At 41.9% G+C, this 17,937-nt stretch overlaps 1 protein-coding gene across 2 annotated transcripts in view; it reads left to right on the top strand.

Annotated features, from left to right (window-relative positions):
- The window catches only part of abcc5 (ATP-binding cassette, sub-family C (CFTR/MRP), member 5), a 131,920-nt gene that overhangs the window by 60,503 nt on the left and 53,480 nt on the right, over nucleotides 1-17,937 (top strand). For both annotated transcript variants that reach the window (XM_041182667.1, XM_041182666.1), the window contains exons 15-17: nucleotides 2,515-2,718; nucleotides 4,505-4,648; nucleotides 10,422-10,521. In XM_041182667.1, coding sequence (XP_041038601.1) covers nucleotides 2,515-2,718; nucleotides 4,505-4,648; nucleotides 10,422-10,521 — 448 coding nt within the window. The remainder of the gene's footprint in view (nucleotides 1-2,514; nucleotides 2,719-4,504; nucleotides 4,649-10,421; nucleotides 10,522-17,937) is intronic.

Raw genomic sequence — 17,937 nt, 5'->3', positions numbered from 1 at the left:
AGGGTAATTTAATAGAGGTGTTCAAAATCATTGCTTTGACGGAGAAACCTTTTCCAGTGGTAAGAGAGCACAGAAACATTTATTTAAAGTAATTGGTAAAAGAACCTGAGGCAACATAAAGGGGAAGAAAACTATGCAGTAAGTTATTATCTAAAATCTACAACCCGAGGGAGGTGGATGCAGATTCAGTAGAAACTTGGGGAACGAGCGGGGAAGTGTGGCTAATTGGATAGTTCTTTCATAGAGCTGGAACAGACATGGTGAGGTAAATGGCCTCTTTCTGTGCTATGGCCTCTAATGATTCTATTTATATTTGGATTGCTAGATATCCCCATTCCTGTCTCATTTTCAACAAACTATTTAGAAACGTTGCATAACAAGACCTTGTTGAGTTCTATTTTAGGTCACTGGTTATGTTCCCACATATGATTTCAAGTTCCTTATGTGTAAGAAGACTTCATAGTTGTTTTGACTGAGCCCTGTTTGTAAATTTGTCACAAGTTTTGTTATTCTACCTGACAACCCTTTGGACTTGCTTTAACCTTTTAAAACTAAGGTTCATTCCAAGTTGCATTTGAATGATGAAATTGCCTTCTTGTCATTCTTTGCACAATTCAGACAGCAATTTTCCTTCTATTATATAAATGCTTGCAGAAACTCAGTTTATTACAGTGGAATTTAAGCAGTCTCAGCTGTTTATTTCCTTTAATGCAAGGACATGAGGGAAAATGGTGATTGAGTGGATAGCCACATTATTGATCAAGTGCAATTACGCCACTATCTTTCAGGAAGAAGGCCAGGCCACAAGGCAAGTTGATGGTCATTCCAGCCATTCCACAGCTACTGCTTTGGTACCTTTCAATCAGTTTCTCATTAGCATGTACAGGACTGCCACAAGGAGCAATCCTCGTTGTTGAGAAATACTGCTGTTTAGATTTAATTGCAGCACATAAAACTATATTTGGTTTAAAAGCTGGTGCTTTGTTTTTGTGGCAAAACTACTATTTGGCACGTGTTGTGAGGAAGATGAAGGTAGATTACATATTTTGTAGATATTCTTCAAATATCTTTCTAAACTTTTGTTCAACCTCTGAAACACCTTGGGGATTGTTTTTACATTAAAGGTGCTAAGTTAATGCAGCTATCATGACCTTTTTATATGCATGCCTAAGACGTGGGCTGGGATTTTCCAGTCCCTCGTGCCAATGGGAACTCCTGGTCCCGCTAATGTGAATGGATATTTCAATGGCTCACTGGCCCTGCCATGGGGGAACCCGCCCGGGGATGGAGGTTTGCAGGGCTGGAAAATTTCGGCAGTTGTTTCCCAGTGGTGGATATGCTCCTTTGGCCTGTGGTGACCTATCCTTTGATAAAAGGTCTTTGTTCAAAATACTTATGACATCATTTATTTTAAAATAAATCTTTAGTCACTTTGAGCCAAAGCGCATACTTGTGCTCAAATGTTTCTTTTATGCTGCTATGCAATACCCAGCTGTAATATCATTTAAGACTTGAATGGACTCCATAACCTATTAGAAATCATCCCAAGATTGGCCTTCAGTGATCTGGAGGTATCAAACTATCTTGGTAATATTGCCACTGAATCAGTAGGCCATAACCTCCAACTAACATTGGAAAGTGTTGGCTCGCAGAAATTAGAAGAAATAAATATCTAGTTACCTGGTCTTGAAAATTATGTTGCCACTTCCGTTTGTTGTTGCTGCTTGGGGCCAGCATCAAAAAATTCCTCACAGGTTAGGGTTGTGGGGGAATCCCGTGGGGTCGGCCTGGGTCTTTACAATAGCTACTTCGAAGTTATAAGAGGTTTTAAATCTACCTTTTCCTGAGTAACTATTGATGTAACCCCATCTAAAGTTTGCAATTTAAACTGCATTTTTGGATGGCTTCCAGCACAGTGCAATTGTCCAGAGGAAGTGTGTACTTCTGGGAAATTGTTGTGCAAATCCTTGCCTGGGAACTTCCCAGAGGGATTCACCAGCGCATCTTTGGCATACCCCCAAATCTGACGTTGGGGAGCTTGGAAGTTACAGGATATTATTTCTGCAGAAAAACAACTAATAGATGAATGGAAAACTCTAATTGATTTCCTTACAATGACTATACCGCTAAGGTACTTAATTGGTTGTAAAGTCCTAAGGTTGTGCTAGGTGCCACACAAATGCAAGTTTGTTCTATTTTTCACATGTTGACTAACAAATTAAGACAATAACTTTTAAAGAAATTTGAAAGTACTCCATTGCTTTAGAACATTTTCAGCTATACATCTAATGTTAAGCTTTCACCTTTATGTATTGTGAAATTGTAAAAGGACGGAGTGCTATAAAAATCTTATTCGAGTAATTGAACCAGGAATGATACGTGTTCACTCATTTGAAACTATGGTAAAGCTGGGGATTATCTTCAAATCAGAATCCTTGTATTGCTGACTTAACATTGAAGCCAGAATTTTATTTCTGTGGCCTAATGGTACAATGCTATTTGGTTGGAATTCAGGTGGGAGAACATGGAGCTAATTTGAGTGGAGGACAACGGCAGAGGATTAGTTTGGCACGTGCTTTGTACAGTGACAGGAGCATTTACATCTTGGATGATCCACTCAGTGCACTGGATGCTCATGTAGGAAACCACATCTTTAACAATGCTATTAAAAAGCAGCTGAAATGGAAAACTGTTCTCTTTATCACTCACCAGCTTCAGGTAACTTGCATCATGAGTAAAGGAGCTGCTGTTATTATGAAATAGCAAGAATCTTTGAAGTAGGCACACAAAATATGAGTTAAGATTCCTATTATGAATTTTATTTTTTGATAAATGTAGGCTTTATCAGCATTATATATGCTGAACATTGTATAGTTACACAATTTCTTTCTGATAACTGGTGCATGTCAGAGTGAGGAGAGAGTTTTTGAGACTGCCAAGACATAGTTCCATTTATTTTTCCTGGTTAACAGGTCTTTCCACATTCACATCAGCACCACGAAGAGAATGTTTTATTGTGATTACAACTTGTATAAATCTCAATGTTTACAGAAGGAAGATGCTGGTGGGAAAAGAAGTCAATCTGTGGATCAACATGATCTTTTTATGTAAATTGCTATTAATTGTTGTACTCTTAAAATACAGAGTTCATCTTTAAAAGGATAAATTTTGTGTAACAGAACTTGGAGTTGCCCTTTAAGTTGACGGTTGGAAATGGCATCCATATTAAACCTTGCTATGCACCAAAATACTTAGTAGCTTATAATAATTGGGGATCTCTTGAAAAATGTGTGATATTGGAAGGAAATGTTGGTGCAAGAATTTTATCTGTTGCTTCTAATTAATTAATTCGAGGGAATATTACCTGGTTGGCATGTACCAGGGAATTAATCTATCATTTAGTTAGATAAAGGACTTTTGTTGGTCTAGACACACACTAGTTTCATTTTGATCAACCTGTTATGAAGTACTTGGATAATTGAATGGCGAAGGGCATCTGCATTAATGTATTTTCTATCAGCGAAAGTTAGAGCTTGCTTAACTCATGAGTGCTAATTCTTAAACACTAATTGCCAAGATCTGCTTGAGACCATTTGTAGTGTGGTGACTTAAAGCATTTTGCACGCTTTTACTAGGCATTGCAACCCAGAGTGAAAAAAAGTTAATTGCTATAAGCTTCCTTGAAAGAGCGGCATTCCAGTTTTGGAATTGCATTTTGTAATTTCAGTTTGTACAGGGAGATTGGGAAGAACAAGGAACAATGATAGATATAACTTAGCAGAGGAAGTCTTTTAAGCCTTCTCAAAGCTACCTCCTGATATGGCTCAAGTATATTAGAATCAAATGGTATTCCATTAATTTCATTGCTCATTGTAATGTTTGCACTGTATTAATTTTAGTTTTATTGTCACATAACTTTCATTGCTCATTCTGGATATGTAGTAGGAGGCTTGTTTCAAATCAGGCTGACTGCCAAGAGTGCATTTTTTTTTCTTTTAATGAGAGTGTCAAAGGCAAATCTGACATTTATGTTGTGGTCAAAATTGATTTAAAGAATGAAAATGACTCAAAGGAAAGTTATCTGGTAATTATAATTTTTAAAATGTTAAAATTCATGAAAGTTGAATTTAAATTCAGTTTTGGGGGAAAAAAGCCTTTTGTTATAGTAATGGAAGTCGACAGAAGGATAGGGACTCTGGGCCATGATGAAAAGGAAGAAGCAGGAAAACAGAATATGGCAACTTGGAGTTGCAGGGGTGAATGTATAAATATTGCAAGCTGGTAAGTTGCCTTGTTTATCAGTTTAGCAAAAAGAAAATAACTTGTCTGTTGTGAATTGTTTATAGGCCTGTACCATAATTTACATTTGGCCTTAACCAGTAAAATAGAACTATGGAACAAAATGTTGGACATACTTGCAAACTTGTGGTTGATCAAAATATTAAATGAGAGAGCTGTAAAAATACATAAAGGGATTAATTGATTCTCTGTCTAACTTGAGCAGTATTTGGTGGACTGTGATGAGGTGCTGTTAATGAAGGATGGCTGTATAACTGAAAGGGGGTCTCATGAAGAATTAATGATCTTGAATGGTGATTACGCAGCAATGTTCAACAATCTACAGCTGGGAGACACGCCGCATGTTGAGGTAATTTTGTTTTTGAAAAAACAATTTGAGTGCATACGATGTGTAAGACCTTTGCATTCTGATCTATTAATTGTTAAAATGGTGGCTGTTCTTTAGATTCCAGAAACTATGCTAAAAGATGGTGTTGTGATCTTAACTTGTACACACTGTACCGTTATGTGCTGCCCCATTATACCCAAATAAGCAATATATCCCATTCAGGAAACAAATTATGGGCCAGGGCACTCAAGATATGTGTAAGAGTAAAGAATAGGAAGTTTCAAAACAAAACTGATCAGCAAACATTAAAATGAAAACTAGGAAAGTGTATTTTGGTATTTTAAAGAATGCCACTGGTCACAAGAAATGTAATAGCATAGGACTCATGGAGGTGGAAGAAAATCAGTTTCTGGAAACCTCTAAGTGGTAACTGTTGCACTAAACAACATGGCAACCAATGAATAAATAAGGCTGACTGATTAAAAAGTTGCACTGGGTGGTAGAAGAAAAATAGGATAAAATAGGAACATTTGTTTGCAAAATCATTAAGCGAATAAATCTTCCTTCCATGGCAACGAAACACAGCGGAAAAAAATTGGATGAAACAATAACCAAAGTTCAAAAGCCCCTCCTGAGCAAAAGAAAATCCCCCCCCCCCCCAAACAAAAGAGTAGGTAACACATAACCCACAATGAACAGAGCCGATGGGAAAACAGCAACAACCTCTCATTCTCTCTCCAGGGAGCAGAGATCAACTGTCCATCCTTTGAAGAAAATTGATCCCACCCAAACCCTGGAGGAAACTCAAATACACACCCCTCCTCTTTCTCCGCCACCCACCTGCCCTGCCGCTAACCCTTGACAAACATATTTCAATGCACTCCCAACTAAGCATAAATTGTGGCAAACATAAATCAACCCCGCTCCACACCACACCACACCACACCAAGCAGAGGTGCCAGCAGTTTACTTCACTAACAACCAGTGCTGAGCAATCAGATGCCCAAGAATGGATTAAAGAGATGAATTATCACTAACAAAGGGATTGAAGTATGCAAGTCTGAATAGTAATTGTCTGGCCTTTTCGATGGACCAGGATAAGAACTGTAAAACCATGGACAGACAAAGTGTATGACAAATTCTTCATGCCCTAGGTCTGCAGGAATCTTCCCCTCACTGAGCAGGGACTCTCTTCAACTGCAGCTGCTCCGTCGTACACCCTCCCCCACCCCGCAACCAACAATTTAGGCTGAAACAGAAATCAACCATACATCCTGCAGTTCCTGACGCAGAAGAAATTTTCTAGTCTTAGCCTAAAGGCTGAAACTTGAGAATTGATGTTTCTCATAAGAGCTTAAGAACTAGTACCCAGAGTAGGCTATCTGGACCCTCTAGCCTGGTCCACCATTCAATAAGATCATGGCTATTCTGACCTGATCCCAATTCCTATTTTCCATAACCTTGACTCCCTTATAGGTCAAAAATCTTTCCATCTCTCCCTTTAATATATTCAGTGACTCGGCCTGCACAGTTCTCTGGGGTAGAGCATTCCAAAGATTCACGACCCTCTGAGAAAAAAATCCTCCCCACTCTGTCTAAAATGGACTTCTTCTGAAACTATATCCTGCAGTTCCAAATTCCTCTGAGGGGAAGCATCCTCCTTGTGTCTGCCCTCAGGACCTTCTATGTTTTGATCAGATCACCTCTCATTCTCCTAAACTCCAATAAGTATAGGTCTTACCTGCTCAACGTTTCCTCAGGACAGTACCTTCCTCCCAATTAGCCTTCTCTGACCTGCCTCTAGTGCAAATATATCCTTAAATATGGAGACCAAAATTGTATGGAGTATTTTCGGTATGTTGTCACCAATGTCATGTGCAGTTGTACAAGACTTCCCAATTTTTATACTCCTCTTTCCAATCAAGGCCAGCATTCCATTTGCCTTCCTAATTACTTGCTGTACCTGCATGCTAACTTTTTGTTAATGTATTATCCCATTGTACTGCAGCATTCTGTAGTCTCCCTCTATTTAAATTATATTTTGCTTTTCTATTTTTCTTACTAAAGTGGACAACCTCAGGTTTTCGCACATCATATTCCATCTGCTAAATTTTTTCTCAATAACTTAACCTATCTTTATGCCTTTGCAGACTGTCTCCTGCTCACAACTTGCTTTCCCACCTACCTTTGTATCGTCAGCAAATTAGGCTCTAGTATGCTCAGTTTCTTCATCCGAGTCATTAATACAAATTGTAAATAGTTGAGGCCCTGGCATTGATCTCTGCAGCACTCCACTAGTTACAGTTTGCCAACCTGAATACATGCATTCAGGTAAAGAGACTTGAATTTTGTCTTTTTAACCCTTTTTTTTCTTACTCTGACCCTAATTGCTGGTACATTCCTATGTTTATACACTTCATTCCTTCCTGTTACATTCTGGTTATCATTCCATTATTGTAACCCTGCACTTTTGCCTTGTCCTTACTTTTCAGATACCCCCTCGCTTGAATTCTCCTCCCAGCTATTTAGTTTAAAGCCCTATCTGCAGCATAGTTATTCAGTTTGTCAGGGGATTGTTCCCAGTCCGACTGAAGTGAAGTCTATCCCAGCACAATAGCTTCCTTTATCCCCGGTACTGGTGCTGGTGCCCTATGAATTGGAACTCATTTTTCATATACCAATCATTTGAGTGACACATTCAACTCTGATCTTATTGACCCGATCCCAGTTTGCTTGTGGCTCAGGTGGTGATCCAGAGATTTTGTGGTTCTACTTTTTAACTTAGCCCCTCACTGCTTATATTTCCTCAGCAGAACCTCTTTCTTGGGTAGCAAAAACACAGGTATGACTTTGTGGACACAACAACTGGATCTTCCCCTCCCACTCCAGCCCTGAGGAGATGCTCTCGACCCTTGCAATGGGCAGGGAGCACAGCCTTTGGGATTTGCATTTCTGCCTGCAGAGAACATTGTATACTCCCTAACTATATTGTCCCCTACCCCTACTACATTTGTTTTTGCTCCCCTTCCTTGAATAGGCCCTGTATCAAGCTTTGATCAGTTTGTTCATTCTCCCTGCAGTCCCTGATCTTGTTCACACAGGCTGTAGGAACCTTGTACCTTTTGGACAAATGCAGGGGCTGAGGCTCCTCCGGTGCTCCCTTTTGGACCCCCATATTTGCCTCACTCACAGTCCCACTCTCCTGTCTCTGAATCTGAATGGCCGTCTTCTCTGCTGTTGCCATTCTTTCATTCTATTCTATAACGTAAGTATTTAATCTGGACCACAGTGTCCAGGCAACTTTTTCCCTCTCTGATGAATTGCAGTGTCTGAAGATCAATCTCCAGCTCATCAGCTCTGAGCCAAAGTTCCATCAGCTGCAGATGTGTTTGTTGCAATTTGCCAGCTCCCACATGTTACAACTGCAAAACATCACCTGCCTTGCCATCTCTGTAATCTTTGCCATAATGTAGCTCACCATCTGAAATTAACCCTATTTGTTTTTCTTTATATATAAAGCAGCACTTCTTATCCACACCTCAGTGAATTCCCACACTTAAGCCAAATTCCCACACTTAAACTGAATTCCCTTAACGCTTTGGTGAAATCTGTACTCGGGTGAAGCTGCTCTGTTAATACCCTTCGTATTAATTCACTTATTGTTTTACTTACCGATTGCTATTTTCCTCCTTTTGTCCATCTTAGTTGTTTCCTCCCCTCCATCAGTTTATTTTCCCACTGCACCATCTCCCTTTCCACATCTCACCGCTCCACGCCAACCCCTCCTGTGCCTATTTATTTCATCATTTTCAAACCTGTATACTGGAATCAGTCTTAATTCCCTGGGTGAAACACATTGGGAGTTCAACTAGTCAGTTTTAAAAAATCAAAAAAAGTCAATAACTGTGGAATAGCAGACAACATCTTGTACTCTTTATTCAGCCTTCGTGGAGAAAAGCACATTCCTGTATATTTATATTAAGTAGATCCACTGTGTGTCATATGTTTAAAGCCTCACTTTGTAAAGGATTTTTAAAAAAAATCATGAACAGATTCGGTCTATTTTACATTAGTTAAATTTGAAGTAATCAAGCTTTCTTGGTTCTAAAATAAAGATAGACAGTACTAGAAATAGTCAGGTCTGGCAGCTTCTGTTGGGAGAAAAACTGTTAACATTTCAGATTGATGACCTTTAATCACAATTGGAAAAAGAGATGTGATGGGTTTTAAGCAAGTACAGAGGCGGGAAAGTTAAGGAGGGGGAAGGAGCAAAAGAGAAGACCTGTAATGGGATGGAGTATGAGAGTGATTAAATAGCAACAGGGATAATGGTACATACATCTGCTCCTACACCTTTTTTAACCAGTAAGGGAATCAAGGGTTATGGGGGGGAAAAGCAAGAGAGTGGAGTTGAGGATTATCAAATCAGCCATGATCTCATTAAATGGCACAGCGGACTCTATGAGCCAAATGGCCTACTACACCTCCAACATCTTATGGCCCCCTGGAGGCAAAAGGAAATGGTAATAGGACAAAAAGCAAAAAATGGCTCTGGAGGAGGTGTAAGTGGGACAAGCAAAGTCATCACAAGAGCTCCCATACAAAAAGAAATGTGGCACAGGTGATCTGAAGTTGTCTTGATTTGACATGTTAATGAGCTAATTTTATTTATGCATGATCAATCAATGTTAAGATGATATTCTCATGAGCAAAGCTTCACCTATTCAGGGTTTAATTCTACAAATAAGGTAAAGTGCTTACAGCCAATTGAGCTTAATGTTCGTAGGTGAATTAACAAATACATTTGGTCTATTTACACCTTATTCACATGCAATTGTAAAAATAAATTGATATGGCCAAAATTAAAGTTAAACTATGGATTTGACATGGTTGAGAATGATTCCATTTTTTTCAGACTTCATTTTCTGCATCCTCAGACTACTTGTCTCTCTTTCTCGAGATCACCAAACCATTTTAATTATCATTGGGCTAGTATCTGGCTATCATGTATGGTTTCTTTGAATCTAAAGCTTGACAAGCAGCAGGTGCTATCTCTTTGGTGAGGCCCACTCAGCAGTTTGGTAGAGAGGGAGAATGCATGGAATTGTTCTTTAAACTGCATAAAAACCTTTTTTTTATCAGTGCCAAGATCAAGGAATACTTTAGGACTCCTAAAGTAATAGGCCAGCATAAAGGTACAAGTCCATAAGTCCTACCATCAGTCATCTGCACCATTTGGTATAGTGTTGTTTGTTGTGAAGGTTGAATCAAAAAAGAGACCAGATGACTTACACACCAGGTGTAGTTTTCTTCCTTTGAAGGACTGTAAATTCATCTTCGATATGCAAATATTCCTCTCAGCAGCCCACCCTGTTATCTTTTTTCTATTTGGTTTAGTTTATGTGAAAGGCTCATTGCTCTTAGGGTCTCGCTTATCAGCTGCTTTAGTCATGATAAGGTCATGGCCCAAGAAAGAGGCTGCTATAGACACCAGAATGGAGGTCAACTGTCCAAATTTCTTAAAAAGACATGACTACAGTATATCCTATTTACTTGTAGATTTGTAACGGCTGAGCTTTTTTAAAAAAAAGAGAAGAAACATTTCTCGGGATGTAATCTTTCCTGTTTTATTGAATTTAGTATGAGGATTCATGATGGGATTCATATTCTATAAACTTGCACATGTGATTAGATGAGAATCACTTAATTGCATATGGTAAAGTACTTACAAAAGTGAGAGCCTTAGCTTGTCTCCATTCTGCTTTCGAATATCATGTCTTTGGCTATTTTTCAGGTAAACAACAAAAATAAAACTAACAATTCCTTAAAGAAACCTCAAGAGAAAGGCCAGACTGGACCTGTGAAGAAGGAAAGAAACACAAATAAGGCAGCAGGTGAATCTTAACAGCAGCTATAGTGTCATTAGTGGAATATAGAAAAGTGTCCCAAGGCTTTTCGCAGAAATGTAATTTTTAAAAAAAGATTTCTAAACGAGGAATGGGATGTCTACAGGGGTGGCCAAAAGCTTGGTCAGAGGTTGGTCTTGAGCAGAATGTTAGAGGGAAAGTGGCAAAGGGTAGGATTGAATCACTGGTAAGGTTATGGTATTGAAGTGCATTCTTCAACTGCAAAACAACTTTATAGTGCTTGTCACTTTAATAAAAAAAATTACTGACTTTTCAGATGTCAAAAGAACTCTCAAATCCAGTACCTGGAGACATTTCAGTGGATCTCCTCAGTGTCGACATAGAGTCACGCTGTGAAGATGTAACAAATAATGTGTGCATTTAGAAAGTACCTTATGTCAGAATATAGCTATACTTCTGGAATGTAGTGAAAGTTCGGTGGGTAAACATAACACGTTCTGTGGTAGCACTGTCTCGCAATAAGCTAAGTGATCAGTTGGTCAGTCAGCTGCCCAAGAAACCTGGAGAATTTTCTGTTTTTCTTCAAATACTAGTGGGGTATCTTTAATCCCCACCTAAATAAGTGGACTGGGATTTGGTTTAATGTCTCATTTGAAGGATGGGTCAAATGCAATCTTCCTTTTCCCAGATATTCACAATCTGCAGACATGTTGTCATTGGAAAGGTTTATTGACTAAGTTCTTAATTTTTTTTTATTGTTGAGGATATTGTCCATGGGGCCTCCTTTCAGTACTTATGCTTATAGAGAAGATTTTTAAAAGCTTTTGGATTGTCAAGAATTACTAAACAGGAATCCTAGTACTTAACAGTTTGAAGGTTTTGGTGTTTTCTCTGAACGCTTTTAGCTGTGTTCACAGGAAATAGGTGATTTCCATAAGTGGACTGTGTCTGTTATGAACCAAGATCTGCACCTTCATAAATGCCTTTTCTTGAAATACTGTGTTCAGGGTAAGTGGGTGGCCCTTTTATTGTGATATGTGCCAATGGAAATCACATTATGTTCTTCTAGCTTCTCATGAAGATGATGAAGACCAGAGTCAGTCAGATATATACAGGGAAAACTGGTAACCTGATTTCTCCTTAACAGAAGCAGTAAACCCAGCAAGTTATCTAAAGCTTATTTCTGAAAACAAAGAAGTTCATTCCCCCACCCCTTGGACCCCTTGTGACAAAAGGCATCTATTTTAAGAGTGGCTCTTGTCATGTGGTTTTAAAAAAAAGCAGCAACTTTTCACACAGCATGATCACACGCACAAAATCAGGTGAATCACCATACGTGAAACGCACCTAAGCGCCAGGCTCACTTCCCCACAATAGGTCAACTTTTATGGCCTCTCACACCTTGCGTGAGTGATGCCCCAGGATTCTGAGTCGGTCTGAAGCTCTTGGCATCAGTGGACTGTTTGAGCAGCTGCCCATGCTGTGTTTGTTTCTGTAATTGGCTGTCTTGTCCGAACAGCAGTCAGCCAAATAAAGAATGAAAGGTGAAGTTTAACCAAGTATCCACTGACACATTGATTAATTTTTGACCCATCTGATGCCAACAAAAGAGGCATTGGATTCCACTGATCTGTTGCTCGCTAACCAGATTTAAATATGGCGGGAGGGAGTGTTGCGTGACCTGTCAGAAATAGAACACATGGCCAGTTGTCAATAATGGACTGGGGGGAAGAGTGGGATGGTGTCACCTCTCCTCAAACATCAGCCCTTCCTCAGGTCAATGCACTGAATTAAATTCTATTTTTGGCAGTGGGTAAAAAATTTCAAGGTCTCATTCTTAATTACAAGCAGGGCGCTATTTACACCAGTCAGGATTATTCTGTCTTTTGTTGACCCTGCTTGCAGAATTGGACTTTGGAAAATATTTCATTCTTGAAAGATGCTGGTATGGTGAAACCCAAAAAAATAATGTGGCAAACCCTGAAAAATATATGACCCCTAGATGAACTTCTGACCACATTTGTGCCATCACTAAGTCCACCTATTTCCACCTCCAAGACAGTGCCAAACCTCACACCTGTCTCAGCTCATCTGCTGCTGAAACCCTCATTCGTGCCTTCATACCTCTAGACTTGACTATTTCAACACCTTCCTGGCTGGTCTTGCATATTCTACCCTCCATAAAATTGAAGTGTCATCCAAAACTCTGCCCTGTGTCTTAACTCAAACTAAGCTCTGTTCACCTATCACCCCTGTGCTGGCATACTTAAACTGGCTCCTGGTCAAGCAACATCTTGACTTTAAAATTCTCATTACTGTTTTCATATTCCCCTCATGGCCTGGCCTGGCCCCTCCCTATTTCTGTCACTACAGCCCCACAACCCTCTGAGATGCTTGCTTACTTTTGACCTCTTTAGCATTCCTGGTTAATCACTCCACCATTGTTGACTGTGCTTTCAGCTGTCAAGACCTTAAACTCTGGAAGTTGATCTGGGAGCTAGTGCCAAAATTGGGAGAGCTGTCTCTCAGGCCAGCCTAGCAACAGCCTGACATAGTCACCCACACAGAATCATATCTTACAATGTCCTAGACACCACCATCACCGTCCCTGGGTTTGTCCTGTCCCACCGGCAGGACAGACCCAGCAGAGTTGGCAGCACAGTGGTATAAAGCCAGGAGGGAGTTTCCCTGGGAGTCCTCAACATTGACTCCGGATCCCATGAAATCTCATGGCACCTGGTCAAACATGGACAAGGAAAACTCCTGCTGATTACCACATACTGCCCTCCCTCAGCTGATGAATCAGCACTCCACCATGTTGAGCACAACTTGAAGGAAGCACTGAGAGCGGCAAGGTCACAGAATGCACTCTGGGCGGAGGATTTCAATGTTCATTACCAAGAGTGGCTTGGTAGCACCATTACTGACTGAGTTGGTCAAGTCCTAAAGGACATAGCTGCTAGACTGGGTCTGTGGCAGATAGTGAGGACAACAACAAGAGGGAAAGCATACTTGACCTCTTCCTCGCTAACCTACCTGCCGCAGATGCATCTGCCCAGGACAGTAACAGTAGGAGTGACCACCGCACAGTCGTTATGGAGATGAAGCCCCACCTTTACATTGAGGATACCCTCCATCGTGTTGTGTGGCACTACCACTGAGCAAAATGAGATAGATTTTGAACAGATCTAGCAAGACTGGGCATCCATAAGGCGCTGTGGGCCATCAGCAGCAGCAGAATTGTACTTGAACACAATCTGTAACCTCATGACCCAGCATATCCCCCACTCTGCCATTACCATTAAGACAGAGGATCAACCCTGATTCAACGAAGAGTACAAGAGGGCATGCCAGGAGCAGCACCAGACATACCGAAAAATGAGGTGTCAATCTGGTGAAGCTGTAAAACAGGACTACTTATGTGCCCAACCGCATCAGCAGCAAGTGATAGAGCTAAGCAATCCCACAACCAATGGATCAGATCTAATATTTCACCACATTTCTACTTCCCTTTAGATCTGAAGAAGAGTTATACGGACTCGAAATGTTAACTTTGTCTTCCTCTCCACAGATGCTGTCAGACCTGCTGAGTTTTTGCAGCGTTTTCTGTTTTTGGTTCAGATCTAAGGTCTGCAGCCCTGTTACACCCAGTCGTGAATGGTGGTAGACAATTAAACAATTCCCGAGAAGAGGAGGCTCCACAAATATCCCCACCCTCAATGATGAAGGAGCTCACCACATCAGTGCAAAAGATAAGGCTGAAGCATTTGCTATAATCTTCAGCCAGAAGTGGCAGTGGATGATCCATCTCGGCCTCCTCCAGAGATCCCCTGCATGACAGTTGCTAGTCTTCAGCCAATTCGATTCAATCCATGTGATATCAAGAAATGGCTGAAGGCACTGGATGGTGTAAAGGCTATGGGCCTGACAATATTCTGGCAATACTACTGAAGACTTGTGCTCCAGAACTTGCTGTGCCCCTAGCCAAGCTGTTGCAGTACAGCTACAGCACTGGCATTTACCTGGCTTGTGGAAAATTGCCAAGGTAGGTCCTGTACACAAAAGCAATCCATCCAATTACCGCCCCATAGTTTACTCTCTCTCATCAGTAAAGTAACGGGAGGGGTCATCATCAATGATATCAAGCTGCATTTGCTCAGCAGTAACTGCTCACTGACGCACAGTTTGGGTTATGCTAGGGCCTCTCAGCTCCGGACCTCACTACAATCTTAGTTCAGACATGGACAAAAGAGCTGAACTCCCAAGATGAGCTGAGAGTGACTGCCTTTGACATGAAGGCTGAGTTTGACTGAGTGTGGCATCAAGAAGTCCTAGCAAAACTGGAGTCAGTGGGAATTGGGGAAAACTCTCCGCTGGTTGGAGGCATGACTAGCACAAAGGAAGATGGCTGTGGTTGTTGGAGGTCAGTCATCTCAGCTCCAGGACAACACTGCAGGAGTTCCTCGGGGTAGTGTCCTAGGCTCGTCCAGCTTCATCAATGACCTTTCTTCCATCAGAATGTCAGAAATGGGGATGTTTGCTGATGATTGCACAATGTTCAGCACCATTCGCGACGACTCAAATACTGAAGCAGTCCATGTCCAAATGCAGCAAGGCCTGGACAACATCCAGGCTTGGGCTGACAAGTGGCAAGTAACGTTCAAGCCACACTAGTGTCAGGTAATGACCATCTCGAACAAGAGAGAATCCAACCATTACCCCTTGTTGTTCAGTGGCGTTACCACCACTGAATCCCCCACTATTAACATCCTGGGGGGTTACCATTGACCAGAAACTGAACTGGACTAGCCATTTAAATACTGTGGCTACAAGAGCAAGTCAGAGGCTAGGTGTCGTGTGATAAGTAACTCACCTCCTGACTCCCTAAAGCCTGTCCAGTGTCTACAACACACAAGTCAGGAGTGTGATGGAATACCCTCCATTTGCCTGGATGACTGCAGTTCTCACAACACTCAAGAAGTTCGACACCATCCAGGACAAAGCAGCTCGCTTTATTGGCACCACATCCATTACTTCCACCACCGACGCACAGTAACAGCAGTGCGTACCATCTACAAGACACACTGCAGGAATTCACCAAGGCTGCTTAGACAGCACCTTCCAAACCCATGACCACTACCATCTAGAAGGACAAGGGCAGCAGATGGTTGGGAACACCACCACCTGGAAGTTGCCCTCCAAGTCACTCAGCATCCTGACTTGGAAATATATCGCCATTCCTTCACTGTCGCTCGATCAAAATCCTGGAACTCCCTTCCTAAAAGCACCGTGGGTGTATCGATACCACAGTGACTGCAGCAGTTCAAAAAGGCAACTCACTACCATCTTCTCAAGGGCAATTAGGGATAAACAATAGATGCTGGCCTAGCCAGCGAAGCCCACATCCCGTAAATGATTTTTTTTTTTAAATTGTGCCTTGTAGATGGTGGACAGTCTTTGAGGTCAGGGGGTGAGTTACTCTGCAGAATTCCCAGCCTCTGACCTGCACTTGTTGGAGGTGGTCATTGCCTGGCACATCGTGGTGTAAATGTTATTTGCTGCATTTCAGCTCAAATCTGAGTGCTGTCCAGGTCTTGCTGAATATGAACTGCTTTAGTATCTGAGGAGTTGCGAATGTTGCTGAACATTGCATGATCATCCGCGAACACCCCCACTTCCGACCTCATGCTGGAAGGAAGGTTATTGATAAAGCAGCTGAAGATGGGTCAGGCCTAGGACACTACCCTGAGGAACTTCTGTAGTGATGTTCTGGGACTGAGATGATTGACCTCCAACAACCATAACCATCTTCTTTTGTGCTAGATATGACAGCAGCCAGTGGAGAGTCCCCCCCCCCAACCTTATTCCCATTGGCTCCAGTTTTGCCGGGACACCTTGATGCCGCATTCTGTCAAATGCTACCTTGATGTCAAAGGCAGCCACTCTCGGCTCACCTCTGGAGTTCAGCTGTTATGTCCATGTTTGAACCGAGACTGTAATGAGGTCAGGTGGAATGAGACTGTAATGAGGTGGCCCCTGGTGGAACCCAAGCTGAGCGTCAGTGAGCAGGTTGATTCTGAGTAACTGCCGCTTGATAGTACTGTCAACGACACTTTCCATCACTTTGCTGATGGTCAAGAGTAGACTGATGTGGCAGTAATTGGCAAGGTTGGATTTTTGTGGGCAGGACAAACCAGGACAATTTTCCAAGTTGCCAGGTAGATGCCAGTTTTATAGCTGTATTGGAACAGCTTGGCTGGGGGCGCAGCTAGTTCTGGAGCAAACGTCTTCATTACTATTGCCGATGGCCTTTGCAGTATTCAGTGCCTTCAGCTATTTCTTGATATCACGTGGAATGAATCAAATTGGCTGAAGGCTAGCACCTCTGATGCTAGGGACCTCAGCAGGAGGCCACAATGGATCATCCACTTGGCACTTCTGGTTGAAGATCATTGCAAATACTTAAGCCCTGTCTTTTGCACATATGTTCTGGGCTCCCCATCATTGATGGTAGGGATATTTGTGGAGCCTCCTGCTCCACTTAGTTGTTTAACCATTCACGACTGGATGTGGTAGGACTGCAGAGCTTAGATCTGATCCATTGGTTGTGCTTTCACTGTTTAGCATGCAAGTAATCCTATGTTATATTTTCACAAGGTTGACACCTCATTTTTAAGTGTGCCTGGTGTTGCCCCTGATGTGCCCCGCTGCACTCTCCATTGAACCAGGTCTAATCCCCTAGCTTGCTGGTAATAGTAGAGTGAGAGTTATGCTAGACCCTGATGTTACAGATTGTGTTGATCACAATTCTGCTGCTGCTGATGGCCCACAACACCTCATGGCTGCCCAGTTTTGAATTGCTAGATCTGTTTGATATCTATCCCAATTAGCACAATGGTAGCGCCACAGAACATGATGGAGGGTATCCTCAATGTGAAGGCAGGACTTCATCCCCACAAGGACTGTGCAGTGGTCACTCCTACCAATACCGTCATGGACTGATGCACCTGCAACAGGCAGGTTGGTGAGGATGAGGTCAAGTATGTTTCCCCTCTTGTTGGTTCCCTCACCACCTGCTGCAGACCCAGTCTAACAGCTATGTCCTTTAGGGCTCGGCCAGTTTGTTCAGTAGTGGTGCTACTGAGCCACTCCTGGTAATGAACATTGAAGTTTTCCACCTAGAGTACACTGTGTCCTCACCACCATCAGTACTTCCTTCAAATGGTGTTCTACTTGGAAGAGTACTGATTCATCTGCTGAGGGAGGGCAGTAGGTGGTAATCAGGAGGTTTCCATGCCCATGTTTGACCTGATATCATGAGACATCATAGGGCCCAGAGTTGATGTTGAGAACTCCCAGGCCATCTCCCTCCTGACTGTATACCACTGTCGCCACATCTGGTAGATCTGTCCTCTTGGTGAGACAGGACATATCCAAGCTTGG

This window comes from Carcharodon carcharias, chromosome 2, assembly GCF_017639515.1.
Source record: "Carcharodon carcharias isolate sCarCar2 chromosome 2, sCarCar2.pri, whole genome shotgun sequence".
NCBI lineage: Eukaryota > Metazoa > Chordata > Chondrichthyes > Lamniformes > Lamnidae > Carcharodon > Carcharodon carcharias.
The sequence above is the reverse complement of the archived record's forward strand: the minus strand, read 5'-3'. Positions and strand labels throughout refer to the sequence as shown.